Raw genomic sequence first — 16510 nt, 5'->3', positions numbered from 1 at the left:
CAGAGGAGGAGTGTGGTGGGACAGAGAGAGTGAGAGATGGTGAGCACCATGAATGACACTTTTCAGCTTCAGCTGCACGGATCACATCCAGGAGTCCAACTTACCTTTTAGTGCCGGCTGAGGGACATCCACTTTTCTGGGGTAAATGAACTTAAGAATATATGACATGCTGTGGAAAGTTGGTCGTAGGTTTCATGATTGAAACGTGTTCTTGTTTGAAAAGTTGTTTCTCTGAAACCAAGACTGCTGCAATTATAAAAAAAAAAAAAGTCGTCTTTAGCTCAAGATTTTAATCGTGAGAGTAATAAAAGGCTTTAAATGACTTTTAAAGTACCAAACAAAAAGCCCTCAAAAGGTGCAATGCTTCATTTCATGTATAAGAGTTCTACTTATTCAATCATCAGTGCGCGTATGCTGAGAAGTCATGAGTGCACCAGACGGCACAGAGGCATGTGGTGAATTGTGTGAATTGTATGGGCTCATGCAGCTGACATCCTGACCTTGAGTGTAACAGATGCTTTTGCAACATCACAACACAAAGTGTAGCTCTTTGAGTTTGTTTCTTCAGGCAAGGACAAAACTTAATCTGACTTCAGGGATAGAATTCAGCTCTTAACTCTGAAATGTTCATTTTTGTGAAACATTTGACCCGTTTGTAGCTCCTGCGGTGGATGATGAACTCTCCAGGGTGTAACCTGCCTGTTGCTCTATGATAGCTGAAAAATATGCTCCAGCTCTCCCATGGCCCTCAACTGGATCAGCAGTTGAGAAAATCAGTGAATGGATGGATTTCAATAGTTATTGAAGTTATTATTTTTTTTTATGAATTTCACTCTCTCACTCCTTTTTTTCTTGACTTTAAAATAATAACACATTCAACCATTGGATGCATAAATGGTTTGCATACATGTTGTTAAGAAAGAAGTTTTTCAAAAGACTCTATCTAGGCCTGTGAGAAAGTACATACATCTCATCCCTGTGACTTTATCCTCTCACATTATTTGCTTCAGTTCGCTGAGATTTGTGGGCTCCCTTGAAAGTCTTACCACAGCCTTTCAGTCAGATGAGGTTCTGACTTTGACCTGGTCATTACAACACCTTGGCTCTTTTGGCATTCTGTTGTAGATTTCCTGCTTAGCTTAGGATCACTGTCCCGTTGCATGATCCCATTTCAGCCGAGCTTTAGCTGTCGGACAGATGGCCTCAGATTTGACTGTAAGATATTTTTGCATACAGAAGAGTTCATGTTGCATGGCTGCAAGGTGCACAGGCCCTGTGGCTGCAAAACAAATCCAAATCCTTACACTCCCACCACCGTGCTTGGTAGCTGGTATCAGGTGTTAGTGCTAACATGCTGTTTTTTCAACAAACATCTCCACTTAGATTGAGCTATAAATGGTCATCACTTATTATTTATTATTATGCCAGAACATGTGGTTATAGTCACCTGTTCATGTGTTATGTGACTGTCGCCCTTCATGTTAGACCTCAGTGCAAACAGTGGGGTCTCAGATTCTGAGTGTTTTGAATGTTTCTGTACTCTTAATTGCAGGAATGCGGGTGTTACACTGGTCCATGCTGGGAGTGACCATTCTGCTGCTGATGTGCGAGATCGCCATCAGTCAGCTGTGTAAGTCTCTCATCACCCTGGTGGATGGTTTCCACACGCTCTTCATCCTCATGCACCTGGCTCTTCCTCTTCCTCAGACTGCAAGCACAATTAAAACATCGCTCTCCGCTTTGGAGCCCTCTACTTCTCCACATGCTTCCTCCATTGAACCTCCAGCTGGTAGCCAGACAGTCACTGCTCAGCCTAACCATGAGACACCATCAGTGGTCAACCCTCATCAGCCCTTCTCCCCAAAGATTTCCCCTGCAGCTCTAAACTGCGGTCTGTCTTACCACAACAGCAGGGTTCAGGTTGTGAGGGTTTTCATTTCTACCCTCCTACTGGTCTCCTTGTGTATTTCATACTCCATGGAAATTATCCACTTTTTCCTGAAGCCACACCCAGTGCATCAACCCCAGCTGCTTGTGGTGGTTGGAGTAGTCAGCACGCTCTATAAGATGCTTGTGTTCGGGCTGAGCTGTGATCTTCTGCGACATAAGAAGACCGGGGTGGGCGAGGAAGAGACTGGATCTCACCTACTAGTTAACCAAAAAGGTAACACACAAAAAAATAATGAAAGAAGGTAAAGGGCTAATTTATTTACCTGCACACAACTCTTCGGCTCATTGTACCATCAGGGATGGTAAGCATTGATCCAATCCTGCAGATTTACAGCTTCAAACCGCAGACCTGAGATCTGTTTTTTTAGTCACTCTTGTTTTTCCTTATATTCTTTTCTTATATATTTTACACTCACATACATATTAATATCTGTACTCTGCTGCAAGCACAGACGCCCTGCCCACTTGCTGCTGATTTAAAGGTATTAAAGCATTAAAGAGCTAAAACAGCTTGTTTCATGCAGAAGATGAACTGAGCTGCTGCCAAGTTTCAATATAAGAGGAATAAAGATTATTTTGATCTGTGAATCATGCAAAGATACTTCAGTAGACTTCTAGAATGAGAATCACACAAGAGGAATGAAATGATTAGACGGTATAATAAACATAAAGCTACAGCCAGCATGTATTGGCTTAAAATGATGAAGAAATAAGGGGTTGGACATGGCTAAGTTCCCATTCACACTAAATGTGGCTGCTTACAAATGACACAGTAGATTACAACACATTTCACTTTACTTCAGCAGATAAAGAGATATATTGGTGCACCCTTGGTTGCTAGAATTAGTTGTATTTGTAACATCTTGGTAAGGCTGCCACAATAGTTGATTTTCAAAAATAATTATCAATTTATAGAAGAGTAGAAAGCTTTTTTTTAATGGCTAGATTAGGCCAAGTGCACGTAGACGTTGGGAATGGATTATTAGCTATGTACTCTAATGTAGCTATGCAGTGTATATTCAGCTGTAAGGAAGATCAAATGGTGTCCATGTTTGCTTTTCATTCCTGTGTTCCACTCCCACAGTCCTGGCTGAGGAGCAATCCATGGGCCAAGAGGAATTCGAAGACACGAGTGTATCAAAAGTTGAGTCTGCTATGCACGATATGCTCCACAGCAAGGCGCTCGTCCTCTGCAATCCGGTAACCTCCAGCATCCCTGACACTGACGCCCAAAGTCAGCAACAACAGCCAGAAGTTCACCCGCCTGGATTTAAAGTAGCGAGCAGTGCTGAAGATTCGAAGGCTTGTAAGGGTCAGAGTGATTTCACAGAGAATCCTGAACACAACACCTGCACGGGACATCATGGTAACACTTCAGCTCTGTAGACTGTCCACTTTTTTTCTGTTCAGGTTCCTGTGTTTTAGCCCAAACAACAGTTTCAAAGCATGTGTTTTGCTCTTTTCTCTTATTTCAGAGAGTCAAAATGCGTCTAAAACCTCTGACGTCTGCAAGTCATTACCTCATACTGAGAATCCGGTTCCAACCAACCGCTGGCCCATCAGACTCCTGTCATTGATCTTTGTCACTCAGGGAGTTTTTACGTCTCTTCTGGGCCTGATCAACAGTCTGGTGATGCTACTGATCCTCCCGGAGGTCATCGACAGCTCTGGTGCCTGCTGCCTCCTGGTTTACCTGGATCCTGGCCTCTCTCTGCTGGCTGTCATTACGCTGATTGCCACCTCTGCACCGCAGGTCACGCTCTGTGTGTTTATGTCATGCTAAACTACACACTTAAAGTTGTAATCATTTGAAAGGTCTGGAGACAGGCCTCTAGTCTGCATCCAGAATAGATAAGATAAGATAAGATAACCTTTATTAGTCCCACACGTGGGAAATTTGTTTTGTCACAGCAGGAAGTGGACAGTGCAAAAGTTATGAGGCAAAAATTAGAATACAATAAGAATAAATACAGTACACAGCTGTACAGAATAGAATAAAATAATATACTATATACAGTAGAATAAAATAGAATAAAAATATACAATAAGATAAAAATAGAATACGAATGCTATATACAACTGAGTAAAAATACAACGATGCCAGAAAAGATTATTGCACTTAGTGTTATTGCACATGTGTGGATGTGTGTGTTTGTTCAGTTAAAGTCTTTGTTGTGGAGTCTGACAGCAGTGGGGAGGAAAGACCTGCGAAATCTCTCCGTCCCACACCGTGGGTGCCGCAGTCTCCCACTGAAGGAGCTGCTCAGTGTTGTCACAGTCTGCTGCATGGGGTGGGAGACGTTGTCCAACAGGGATGACAGCTTAGCCGCCATTCTCCTGTCACTCACCACCTCCACTGGGTCCAGAGGGCATCCTAGAACAGAGCTGGCATGACAGATGAGTTCATCTCAAGCAGAGTATCTTTCTATAATCTACTTAGTTAACTGGCAGCAGAGCAACTGATTTTACAAATAAAATTATATTGCAGGAAAACTATGAAGAGGTTAAACACGTAATGCGGACTGAAAACAACACAACTGTAAATCCACACTATGAGAGTGTGTGAGAGGAAAAGCAGTGTACAGTAGTTTATTATTAAAAGTACAGTTAGAATATGCTTGTGCTTTAAGCACTTTGGTAAGTAAGACAGGTATAGACTTAGTGCATTAGTAAGTTTTAGCCAATTTGAAGTCAGGAAGGAAATAATGCAGTTATGGACAAGAGATTCTGGTGGATTAAAATCAAGTATTTGAATAAATTAATGTGTAAAATACAGTTTTTCACATTAAATTGGTGGTTTAAATGTCTGCAAGCAAGTCAGGAATAGATATAAAAACATAATTCAAATGTAGGCTTAATAAATTCGATATAAGGTCAGCAGACGCAAATAGTTGCTCTGTTTGAGAGTCAGATATTCTGGTTTATAGAACAATAAAATTGGTTGCAGCCAACAGGGGAAAAAAACTACATTTGTATCTAAGAGTCTTTATTGATTTTCATTTTTACTGATTTTTCTTTACTGCTTTTCATCAGAAAAAACTCCACTTTAGGTGCTTTTTTTGTGAAAAAACAAACACAAATAAACAAAAACAAACTTTAGACCATCCTGGTTCTCTGTGCAAAAGTCTGACTGAATGTCTATTATTGACATTTGTATCCATTTTCTTTATGTGCCATATCCATGTATATGTATGAATATATATACATGTATGTATATATATTTTGATAGAGGGCAGTCCACAGGATTTACAATAAGGTTATATATGATATATATAATAATATTATAGGTTTGCAGCTATTTCCCTTTTCCATATTCTCTGACAACACTTCAAATGCTGCCAATCACTTTCTGGCACTTCCAAAGTGTGTTTCGTAGTACAGGCCTCTGTTTTCACTCTTGCTTCCCTCTGTAGTTGTACAGGTATGGGCTGCTGCTACAACAGGCCACACCACCACATATTTGCGTTACTGATCTTGGGCGGAGGATTGCATGCTTGCCTGGAGTGCAGGCTGTGCACGACCTCCACGTCTGGCAGTTAACTGAATCCCTCATTGTGGCCTCTGTTCATCTGCACTGCTACACGGGATTTCCAGCACACAGGTGAGACGAATAGGTTTCTGTTCTTCGGTGGTGTTCTGACAGTCAGCACTGAGTATTTAGTTGGGAATGTACTTAAAGAGGAGCTGTTGTGCACATATCTAACTAAACGTTTTTATTCTAGCATTCTATTTCCATTCTATGTTAAATAAGGATCCTTTTCTAACTTTGCATAATGCAAGGTTACTCTAATAGAGTCAAAGAATAATAACATGGTGGTCAAAATGTGACCACCAGTCTCACTTTAACTGTCACTGCTGAGTGGCTATCATAAATATGATCTGTCTAAATTCAAAATGCGACATTTTATTGATGCAGGTTCATTTCACATGTATGCAGGTGTGCTGAAATGATGTCTGGAGTCACTAAAGTGCTGCGAAGTGCAGGTGTGAGCTGCTGCACTGTTCAACCAGAGTTTGATTCCACCTCGTTAGGCAGCGAGGACGGAGCTTCTCCTGTTATCCACAGAGAGGACCCCTCACCACCACCTCCCCTGGCGTGCAGTCTTTCCTGCGGAAAGGCCTGTGCCAGGAGTATGTGCTGTTCTCCTCCAGAGGAGGCGATCCAGAGCCTCCTGGCGCCACCGAGTGGAGAAACAAAGGAAGAGCCTCAGACTTTGATCATTGAGAACACTTTTCTCTGACAATAACCAAAGAATAACCACGGAGGAAAGAAATTAATCATCACATTCATTTCATGACGGAGAGGGGAAGATGGTGAAATGTGAGGAAATAAAATGACCCGAATAAGCTCAATATCAGTCTCGAGTTTTGTGGTGCTACTCCAAGAAATTTTATGCAGTGTGTAGTAAAATGGTTTCGATTTTTTTTGTAATCCCCTATGTCGCCATACTTGTGCCTGAAAACTCTGTTAGTGTTTCCAAGTTGTACAATAAAACAAATCTTCATTCTAATATGTTCTGTTTTTTTTTAAAACAGGAGTAAGAAGTAATAAAAATGATTCACTGCTCCAGATTGTTCACTCCAAATATCATTCTACGATTAAAATTTGGCTACAGCTATAACTCATCGTGAAATGCTATATTTGCAACATTACACGAGTTTGATACTGTGTGGAAAAGTTGGAGTTAATCTAAAATACAATAACAAACATTTATGGGTAAATTTCCTGTAAGTGTAAACCATGTGAGTCCTTCTTATCCCTGCTAAACATCTTTGTGATCTTGAAAAATATCTTGTGTTTAAGTCAAAGTCCCATGAAGCAAGAAGAGAAGAGCAGGAGGTGAGTTCAGCTATGTGTGAGATGTGCCTGAGATGCCTCTAGAAACCGTTTACAGCTGTTAAAACCGCTTTACATCATCTGATCAATAGGCTTTATGCATTTCTCATTTTTAGTCTTTTATTTATAATTTGAATGCTATATAATAATATTTCTATTCAGCACAACACACCCAAAGGCAATACAGCCATAATCAGCGGTCGGCTGTTTGGATTCTGTTGTAGCGGTGATGATGCAGCTTACCTTTGAGAAATCCGTGTGTCTCCTCCTTTATATTTTCAGACAGCCAATCAAAGCACGTCTGCTTTGCATAACAGCGCAGACTTGATTACATGTGTTTTCTTCAGTGATTTATTCGCACAAGAAAGATTAGATTATCTGTCTTACAGTAGACGGTCGTTTTTGTGACCTATCTTTGATTAAAGCACGCTTAAAACAGTCACTGTATGTAGCACCGTGAGTCAGATGAGTATTAAAGGTATGGGGTATTTATACGCGTAAAGAGGATGTCAGTAAGTGCCCGGATGAGCCTCGGTGGTCCGGGGTGCAGGCTTCAAACCTGTAGCTGCTTAGCGGCAGAGTGGTTCAATTCCACCTTTCGGGCGTAACGGCGAAGAACAGTTTTGAAATGATGATTAATTGAGCGATTAATGATTTGTGTTGTATAAACACTTAAAAACGCATTGTGCCACTTCCTGTCAACCTTCGTCATTGCTCTCCAAAATAAAAGTTCACGTTTACGGACTCTTATATATCAGTATCAAAATAATATCTGAACTCTTCAATGCAGGAGATGGTAATGGTCCTCCAAACCATGAGCACTTTAAACAGAAGGGTTTCACAAACAAAGCCCTACCTGTACACCGTCTCCACTCCGTCTTGTGACAGATAGACACATCTGCAACTGTTAAAACACATATATGTAAAAAAAAAAAAGATTGTTTATATATATTTATTTCTTTTTAAGTAAACTTCCTGCAGAGTTCAATGAACTACAATCCCTGCCATGGAGAGATTATCGTCTCTTGTTGAATCTCTTCTACTACTGATTTAGGTTCTCTTTAAGGATTTCTTTTCTTCTTTAAGCTTCTCCCTCCAGTAATTCATTCTATTTATCTGCACGCTAAGTGTGCAATGAAGTCTGATTAACTGACTAAAAGACAAAAACACCTTGACGTTAGGGTTTAAAAAACAGATTTCTTGTACATTTATTAAGTGTAATGCTGCTTATAAGTAATGAAGGATTTTAAGAATACTTCTACCGAATAATGAACAAAACACAGCGCTTAGATTCTTAAAGGAAGCTTTTGATGCAAAAAGATGAAAGAAACACAAACATAACACGTTTATATATATGTTGAGTATTTTACAAGAACGCGTCTTTCGTTTGTTCTGGTCTAAAGTACATTTTTATTTTCTGCCCGTGGGTGCACATCCGGTTTGCCCGGAAAAAGCGACAGAGTGACGTCTTCTCTCGGCCAATCATATGTGACGCTGTTTGCTCTTCGCGGAAGTTGCGGCCAGTAGCGGAGGATTCACGATGCCCTTGCTGGCTTGATGTTGAGAAAACGTGGATTAAAATCTCCATTGTTGTTTGACGACGTTGCTTTTTCTAATTACGCGGTGAGACCTTTTAATGGTGCTGGTACAGACACTTATGGAGGGCTTGTTTCATTAAATAAGCCGGTGTGTACCTGTGTTGTTGGCCTGCATTGGTTAACGATCAGCTAATATCATCAAACTTATTCTGTTTCTGTATCCCAGTAGTTATTTATCAAAAGAAATAAACGATTCAGAAAAATGTTCAGCTTGTAATTACATAAGGCATTTCTGGGAACTGAAAAAAAAATACTTTCTGAGTCTTCATCGCAGTTCTCGCTTCATTGTTTTAAGAATGCAACCTGTCACAGAAAAATCAGGAAGTTTTTCCTCTTTTATTTCTGCACCAGAATATTTTCTGTATGTATTAAAGCTGTAACACCTGCAAACACTGGAACACTGTTGATTTTTTTTTGATTGGTCAATACAAGCAACACTAAGTTTTGTTCTTTCATCCCTCTGTGTTGCAGATTTGACTGTCAAAAGCAAAAATGCCTCTTCTGAAGTACTCCCCTAAAGTGTGGGAGGCCCTTAAAATGAAACAGGGCATCTATGCTCGTCTCCCGAAGCACTACCTCAAGTCACTTGAACAGAAGGAACCCACACCTGTCCACTGGAGGTCTCTAGGAGTCCAGTACCGAGCCAACCCCAACACGGGGCTGAAGGAACGGGTGCAGGATGTCCCAGTCCCAATCTACTACCCTCCAGAGTCCCAGGACGGCCTGTGGGGAGGAGAGGGCTGGATATCGGGCTACAGATATGCCAACAATGACAAAGTTAGTCTGTAGAAGAATAGGGTTTTTTTTGTCTTTTTCGTGTTGCTGTTGTGTTCTTTTGATTTCCTCTTTTGATAATTTCCTATAAGAATATTATATAAAATGCTTGTATGAAAGCAGGGGGCAGCTTCTGAAGAACAGAGCATTAGAAGTTGTATTCCTGAGTTTGCTCCATTTGATTTGCATCAAGCCATTGTGTCTTTACAGAGAACCATTCACAAAAGTAAAGTGATCTTGAAAATATGAATTGGGTGAAAATGAAAAGCTTTACTGCTGCTTAGTAAAAATGGCAAAGCGCTGTATTGCTAAAGAAGAACATCACCTGCTGTATTATTGGCTGTGAAAGTTCAGCGTTTATATCTATTAATCTGAGAGAAAAATTCTACATGATCAGTATCAGGATTTATAACAGCTGATAAATGAAAGTCAGAAAAGTAAAGATGATGGGAGAAATGTCCTTCAGCTATATTATGAGTGCTGATGTTTTGTAGTTTGTCCAATAGAGGACACTCTGCAGCTTCCTTGTTGGCAACATGGGTTTGGAGCACCACAAATACAACAACCAGCAGATCCAAGCAAGGTTGGGGAAAGTGTAAACAACTGAAAAAAGTTCAAAATTCTGCCTCAAAAGGAAATCACTAAATCGCTCACAGGCCCGTGTGAGCCTACAAACCACCTCCTCCACCTGCACATATATCTCTGTTTGACAGGTGAGAGATGATGTGAAAAATAGGTGAGGCGCCTCTTCACCATAGTTCTGTAGTAGAACGCCACCTGAACCAAAAGAGGAAACATCTCCTTACAAATAATGATAATAATAATGACGATAATAATTCCTTATTTGAATCATACCGAGACAGATTTATGTGCCAGCTCCTCTTTCAGGTCACACGAGGCTTTTGTCTTGATCAGAACCACTATTTCTTCTTTAAGAGCAAGTCTGTGAGGAGTTTGTTTTTCTCCACGAGCTGTGGGATGAACTCTGACTGCTGCTGTCTTGCAGTAGTAGTTTAATAGAGTGGAGCTACAGGTCATTTGATAATGACAGACTCATTGGAGAAGCAGCTGATTATTTTCAGTGATATATTTGACTATTGCCAATGAGAATACTTGTGGTGAACCACCTCATGTGATATTATGTGATATATTTATTATTTAACCTGAGAAAATTTAAAAAGTGCTCGTTTTACTTACTCAAATGTATTTTTTCGTGTGTGTGTTTTGAAATAGTTTAAAAGTTGTCTAAACTGTCTTTGTTTAGATGTCCACTCGTCTGAGGAAAACTTGGAAACCACAAGTGTTCAAGAGAGAACTTTACAGCGAGATCCTTGACCACATGTTCACCATCCCAGTCACAGCTCGCACTCTGGACCTCATCGATGCTGCTTACGGCTTCGACTATTATATCCTCAAAGTAAGAGAAAACTACTCCGGTTCAACACGAACTTTTTCTTATTGTGTTTTCCATGTGTCTCTAACTAATGACTGGTTGTAGACACCAAAGGAGGACCTCAACTCCAAACTGGGGATGGACCTGAAGAGGGCAATGCTGCTTCGTTTAGCACGCAAAAACACAGAGCTTTACCCTAATGACCCCATTAAACGAGAAAAAGTTTACGAGAAATACAAGGTATGTCCAATATGTCTGAGTCAACCGAGGACCCGGTGAGTAAAGTCATCAAAGGAAAAAATAAATAAATAAATAATACTCCCACTTTTTTCTCTGTGAGCAGCAGTTTGAGATCCCAGAAGAAGTGGTAGAGTGGGCTGGTCTAAGTCTGGAGGAGGCTGTGGAGAAACAGCGGCAGCTGGAGCACAAAGTAATGAGTCATTTAAGTTTAAGTTGGTGTGTCTAGAGTGAGTTATGTGTCGGTATGTGACATTACATTTACAGAAAAAGGTTGTGAGAAAAGGGAAACCCTGCAGGAGGAAGACTGTTTCCTATTTATCCACAGGCCTCTTTACTGATGGATTTGAACCCTTAGTTTTTCCTATTAAAACCACAGTGTTGCTTCCAGGACCATGTGAGATGAAAGCTGACAATGTTATTCTTTGTTTTATATTAAAATGAGCTGTAACATTTAAAGGTCATGAGATACATCTTTTGATAAATCTCTCTTAAGCTACATTTGAAGCATTTTTTGACATTTTTAAGTTATTCATCTATGTTGCAGTAATAAATTAAAAGAAAGGCCTACACATGAGACCAACATGTTTAGTTGTCTTTATATTCTTGTCCTTCAGGAACCTGAACCTCTGTTTAAGGTCTGTGTGGATAAGCTGGTGGAGGAGCTGCACATGAAGAAACTGTTGGAGCCACACGTCATAGAGAAGAAGTGATATCTTGAACCATTTGTGTAACTGGAAAAAATTATTAGGTTGAACTGTGAAGCTTCTCTGGATCTGGTGGAGAGTTTGAATCCCCACATCCTTGTTTCTGAATGCAACCGAGAAGAGCGCAAAGGTGAAAGTGACAGAAGAAACTAAGCCATGTTGGTTTAATACTTATTTATCCTATTTCACTTATGGATTATTCCTCTTTGCATTTAACAGCCTTGCATAAGGAAGTTCAGGAATTAAGGGAAAAACCTCCAATGGTGTAAATATTCCCTGAGCAGCTCTGACATGAGGCACATGTATAGAAAATAAAAGATTCCTTTTCTCTTAAAACTTGATTCTGTTTGTTTGTTTTGTAAAGAATATTTAATGAGTTTCTTTTTTAAATAACTTCAATTTGAAAACACAATTATCAAACCATATAATATATGTTTATATGTACCTTTTCCTTCAGTTAACATGGTGTTAAGGTGTTACTTATCCACAGATGTCACTGTACATTGTCCACACTGAAATACATCCACCTGTGCTGATATCGACATGGCTGTGACAGTGGGTCTTGAGTAAGTCGGAATATTATCGAAAGAACAATATCCACCAGTGTCGCAGCAGAGGTGTTACAGCAGTGAAGCACATAGACTGGTAGCAAAACCCAGAGTGAAAAAATTATCTGCTAATTAATATTACCGTGCATGCAAAGATATCGAGAAATTTACCGATTTTTTTCCCCGTTTGTTAACTCATTCACTGCCAGCCATTGGCAGTGAATGAGTTAAACCCATTGACTCATTCACTGCAATTGACGGCTATAGACGTCAATGGCAGTGAATGAGTTAATATCATCACTTTACTGAGTTCTTTTGATTCCTCAGAAGCATCCGATGGAAGACAAAACACTGCTCAGTAGACCATTTAACACTTTATTTCTCTTTTACAATACTTCTAGAAGGGAGATGCGTCCTGCAAGACACGTTGCCGCGGATCTCAAAATGGTGACGAACCCCTGACAGTTTTATTACAGAAGATCTCTCATTATAGTCTAAACAACAGCATTCCAGTAACTCCACAGAAAATGGTTCCCTCTTATCTATATTTTCCCAGGCAAGCATAGTCTCATGTCTTTATTTTCAGGGCTGTGTCCACTTAATGCTACACTATATAACTTTATAGCACTTAATTGGCATGATTATGCCAATTATAGGCCGATTTCCAAACTTCCCTTTGTGGCTAAAATTCTTGAGAAGGTAGTTCTGCTTCAACTTCAGACCTACCTGGATGAGAATAACATTAATGATAAATATCAATCGGCCTTTAAACAACACCATAGCACTGAATCAGCACTGCTTCGAGTTTTTAACGACCTTTTACTAATGGCTGACAATGGACGCCCATCTGTCCTAGTGCTATTGGATCTTTCATCGGCATTTGACATGGTTGACCATAACATACTATTGGCGAGACTAGAGCACACTGTAGGCATCAAGGGCACTGCCTTGGATTGGTTTAAATCTTACCTCTCCGATCGGCTCTCTTCGGTTCACTTGGCTACCTCCTCCTCCTCCGCTGTACCTGTTTGCTGTGGTGTTCCCCAGGGATCTGTGCTAGGCCCTACCCTGTTCTCACCGTATATGCTTCCTTTAAGTGTCATTTTGGAGAAATACCACATTGCCTTTCACTATTATGCCGATGACATCCAGATCTATTTTGAGCTGAATGATGATCTAGCTATGTCCGTGAGTAACTTTCGAGAGTGCATGTGTGAGGTCAAGCAATGGCTTCTGGCAAATTTTCTTATCCTTAACGATAAGAAAACTGAAATTATGATCTTTGGCAGTGACGCTCTTCGTGCCAAACTTCATGATGCTTTTGGTTTTCTCACTAGTTCCTTCCCTGACACTGTTAGGAATCTGGGTGTGCTACTTGACAGCTCATTTAAACTTGACAAACAAGTATCTGCTGTCGTCAGATCTAGTTTCTACCAACTTCGCCTTATTTCCAGGGCCAAACATTACATCCCGCACAATGACTTGGAAAAGCTTATCCATGCCTTTGTTACGTCACGACTAGATTACTGTAATTCACTTTATTATGGTCTCCACTCTACCCTTTTACATAGATTACAGACAGTCCAGAATGCCGCTGCACGCATTCTAACTAAAACTAGGAAGTTTGCTCACATCACTCCCGTCCTTGCTGATCTGCACTGGTTGCCTGTGAAATTTCGTATTCAATTTAAAATTCTGTTGTTTACTTTTAAAATTACTAATAACACAGGGCCAAGTTATCTTAAGGAACTCTTAAATTCATATCTTCCTACGAGGGCCTTAAGATCTTCCTCACAGTCATTGTTGGTTCAGCCCAGATCTCGCTTGAAGTCTAGAGGTGATCGAGCGTTCGCTCTAGCTGCACCTGAGCTGTGGAACAGTCTCCCGATTGGCATCCGGGCGTCTGATTCTATTCAATCTTTTAAATCACGGCTTAAAACATATCTGTTTGAACTTGCTTTTTCTACCAGTTAAATTCTCGCCTTGCTTCTAGTGTGTTGTTCTAATGTTCTAATGTGTCTGGTTGTTTTGCGTTGTTCTGTGCTGTCAATGTTTTCCATCACTGTGTTTGATGGTTCAGCTTTACAGCTTTACTCTGCTATAGCTCTGTGCTATAGTTTATTCTTATTAGTGGTTTTTTTTACCTGTGAACATAATCTCACACTTATATGACTCCGACGTTATAGTCTTAATTATTTTATTATTTTATTGTTGCGTTGCCTATGTCCTCTATCACTGTGTATGATGGTACAGTTCTCTTTGCTACAGCTGTGTGCTATTGACTGTTCCTATTAGTGGTTTTTACCTGTGAACATAATCCCACACCTATATGATTCTGATGTTTTAGTGTAAATCATTTTATTGTTTTATTGTTTCATGTAAAGCACTTTGGCATGCCCCTGGCTTTTAATGTGCTCTATAAATAAAGATTGTTGTTGTTGTTGTTGTTATTAATAAAAAGCAAAGCATAATTGAGGCACTGAAAATGATTTAATCCCAACTCTTCCAGCTGACAAAAAAAATCAGTTTGTGTGTTGATTTCAAAATTCAAGACTGTTGTTATTATATAAGCATAACACAAATTAAGGTAATGCTCCCACAAATGGAGAAAAAAAACATGCTGTAATTTGTATTTATGTTACTAACTCCAAAAGTTGATTCTGTTCATCTGGTTGTAGCGTTTTCAGTAGGAGAAACGTTTCGTCACTCATCCAAGTGACTTCTTCAGCCTCAGCTGACTGCAGGTTTCCCCGATCTTATAAAAAGTACATTTGCATAATGACTGAAACCAGCACACTGAAGGAACAATGGGCTGGGAGGTCAGTTCCTTAATCTTAATTATGCAGATTCTCATGACTATGGATCAACAACCACTGATCAATGGCCATGAGTACCATTCACAGAGAGTTGGGGAATGGCTGCAATCACAGCATTGTAAGATGGCAAAAGATGTACCCTTAGGCCCCCTCCTCGATTCAGAGATGGTCTTTCGCTTTTTATGTAAATGGCCTCCTTGACTCCGCGTTCAAACCAGCGTTCTTCCCTGTCCAGGATGTGTACATCCTCATCATTGAGAGAGTGTCCACTGGCCTGTAGGTGTAAATAGACTGCAGAGTCCTGGCCTGACGAGGTAGCACTTCTGTGTTGTGCCATGGTAATTTTTCTTTTGCAACAACTCATGAGAATTTCAAAGCTGTTCTTTAACACTCCGACACTGGTCTCTCAATCTCCCCTTGGAGAACCACGAGCTTCCCCATGATGGTATCAAACTTCCGTTCTGTGGTGTTGTCATTCTTTTGCTCAGATAGCCGATTCTGAGAACTCACGACTGCAGTGAGCTGTTCTACGATGTAATCCAACTTTCACTCAAAGGTGTTATTTTGAGCAGGCCTCTCCTTGATGTAAACCAATATACGTACAGAGGTGTTATTCTGAGTATTCACGGCAGCTGTAAGCGTCTCCAAGGTCTTAACCATGCTGCTTTCAATGAGCCCATTTTGAGAAACTCACGCCTCTCCCATCGTTCCAATCCCAGCGGGCAGCCTTGTGGGGGTTTGAACAGCCGGTTCCGCTTTCTTAATTCTCTGATAAGTCAGGGCCAAGCCAGCTCCGATCAGCCAGAACCCTGTTACCATGGTTCCGAATAGGTAGATATCTTCAGCACTCAGGCTCACCCAAGCCCAAACTTCTCGTTGAGAAAGGGGTGTCAATTGCATTTAGGGACCAGTTGATCCAATCCATAATTCCTCTTTTAGGTTTTAGAGAACAGACTGTGAGAGAATGTTCCAGGGAAAAGTAATACAAAAAACACGAGACTAGACAGGGACATAAGAGGCTAAGCAGGGAAGCTAAGGGAGAGGAGGAGGAGGAGAGGAGAAAAGTGCGACCGCCTTCGTCAAGAGCAAGAGCAGAAAAATGTGTTTGCAGCAGCACTGACGATGAAAGGTCAGAGATAAGAAACAATACAGAATCTTGGTCTTTTCCCCCTAGACACAAAGCAATGACTAACACAACACAAGTAAGCAACAGTTTGAGCTTCAGCCTGAAGAACTTTCTCACTAAAAACAAAGCCTTTTTACATTTTTCAATCACTTGTGTATATTGTCCTCAGTGATCTTCTTTCTTTCAGTCATTCCATCATCTTCTGTCACAGTTCAACTATTGTTTTACTACTTGTTTTTTTTCATGTGCAAAACAAAAGCACATCCTCTTGATTTTAAGGTTTTCTAAATCAGCACATAACAGAAAACTGGTCCTAGTGGGACTATTAAAAAAAAATATATATATATATATATATATATATATATATATATATATATATATATATATACTCAGATGAATAACAAAAGATGACATATACAATGTCATTATTTATTTAAGAAAAAACCCCCAAAAAAATATAGAAGGAGAGAAACAATGATTCAATAGCTTGCAAAAGCCTCTTTAGCATCACGCTAAGGAGTTGC

General features: G+C 40.2%; 2 protein-coding genes and 1 non-coding gene across 4 annotated transcripts; all 3 read left to right on the top strand.

Annotated features, from left to right (window-relative positions):
• Positions 1–6517, top strand: LOC147314606 (uncharacterized). Its single transcript, XM_086261649.1, has 6 exons — positions 1–141; positions 1553–2164; positions 3035–3316; positions 3426–3703; positions 5364–5551; positions 5888–6517. Exons 2-6 carry the CDS (start codon positions 1555–1557, stop codon positions 6189–6191), a joined length of 1662 nt encoding a protein of 553 aa, XP_086117775.1. The 5' UTR covers positions 1–141; positions 1553–1554; the 3' UTR covers positions 6192–6517.
• A 788-nt stretch (positions 6518–7305) lies between these two features.
• trnastop-uca (transfer RNA opal suppressor (anticodon UCA)) lies at positions 7306–7392 on the top strand. The gene has a single exon. It is a non-coding gene; the product is annotated as a tRNA-Sec (tRNA).
• Positions 7393–8282: 890 nt separating this feature from the next.
• On the top strand, positions 8283–14486 carry mrpl28 (mitochondrial ribosomal protein L28). Of its 2 annotated transcripts, none has more exons than XM_086261659.1 (6): positions 8283–8410; positions 8857–9162; positions 10424–10576; positions 10658–10792; positions 10896–10982; positions 11407–14486. In XM_086261659.1, the coding sequence occupies exons 2-6, from the start codon at positions 8878–8880 to the stop codon at positions 11500–11502; spliced, it is 756 nt and encodes a 251-aa protein (XP_086117785.1). In that variant the 5' UTR covers positions 8283–8410; positions 8857–8877; the 3' UTR covers positions 11503–14486. The 2 variants fall into 2 exon arrangements, with proteins under 2 accessions (XP_086117785.1, XP_086117786.1); XM_086261660.1 differs by having other exon boundaries at positions 8306–8473.
• Positions 14487–16510: the final 2024 nt, after the last annotated feature.

The sequence above is a fragment of the Aulonocara sp. 'chitande type north' Nkhata Bay genome, linkage group LG14 (assembly GCF_057382095.1).
Source record: "Aulonocara sp. 'chitande type north' Nkhata Bay isolate Kocher_YH1m ecotype deep benthic linkage group LG14, A_spYH_male_GT1.1, whole genome shotgun sequence".
Taxonomy (NCBI): Eukaryota; Metazoa; Chordata; class Actinopteri; order Cichliformes; family Cichlidae; genus Aulonocara; species Aulonocara sp. 'chitande type north' Nkhata Bay.
Note: the sequence above shows the minus strand (reverse complement) of the source record. Positions and strands in the feature narration are given on the sequence as shown.

Bases quoted from the DNA above. Each gene is read 5' to 3' on its own strand.
- mrpl28 (XM_086261659.1), top strand. From the start codon at position 8,878: ATGCCTCTTCTGAAGTACTCCCCTAAAGTGTGGGAGGCCCTTAAAATG. The intron at 10,577-10,657 runs GTAAGAGAAAAC...GACTGGTTGTAG, and splicing joins TCGACTATTATATCCTCAAA to ACACCAAAGGAGGACCTCAA. The intron at 10,983-11,406 runs GTAATGAGTCAT...CTTGTCCTTCAG, and splicing joins AGCGGCAGCTGGAGCACAAA to GAACCTGAACCTCTGTTTAA.
- LOC147314606 (XM_086261649.1), top strand. From the start codon at position 1,555: ATGCGGGTGTTACACTGGTCCATGCTGGGAGTGACCATTCTGCTGCTG. The intron at 3,704-5,363 runs GTCACGCTCTGT...TTCCCTCTGTAG, and splicing joins TTGCCACCTCTGCACCGCAG to TTGTACAGGTATGGGCTGCT. The intron at 5,552-5,887 runs GTGAGACGAATA...ACATGTATGCAG, and splicing joins ACGGGATTTCCAGCACACAG to GTGTGCTGAAATGATGTCTG.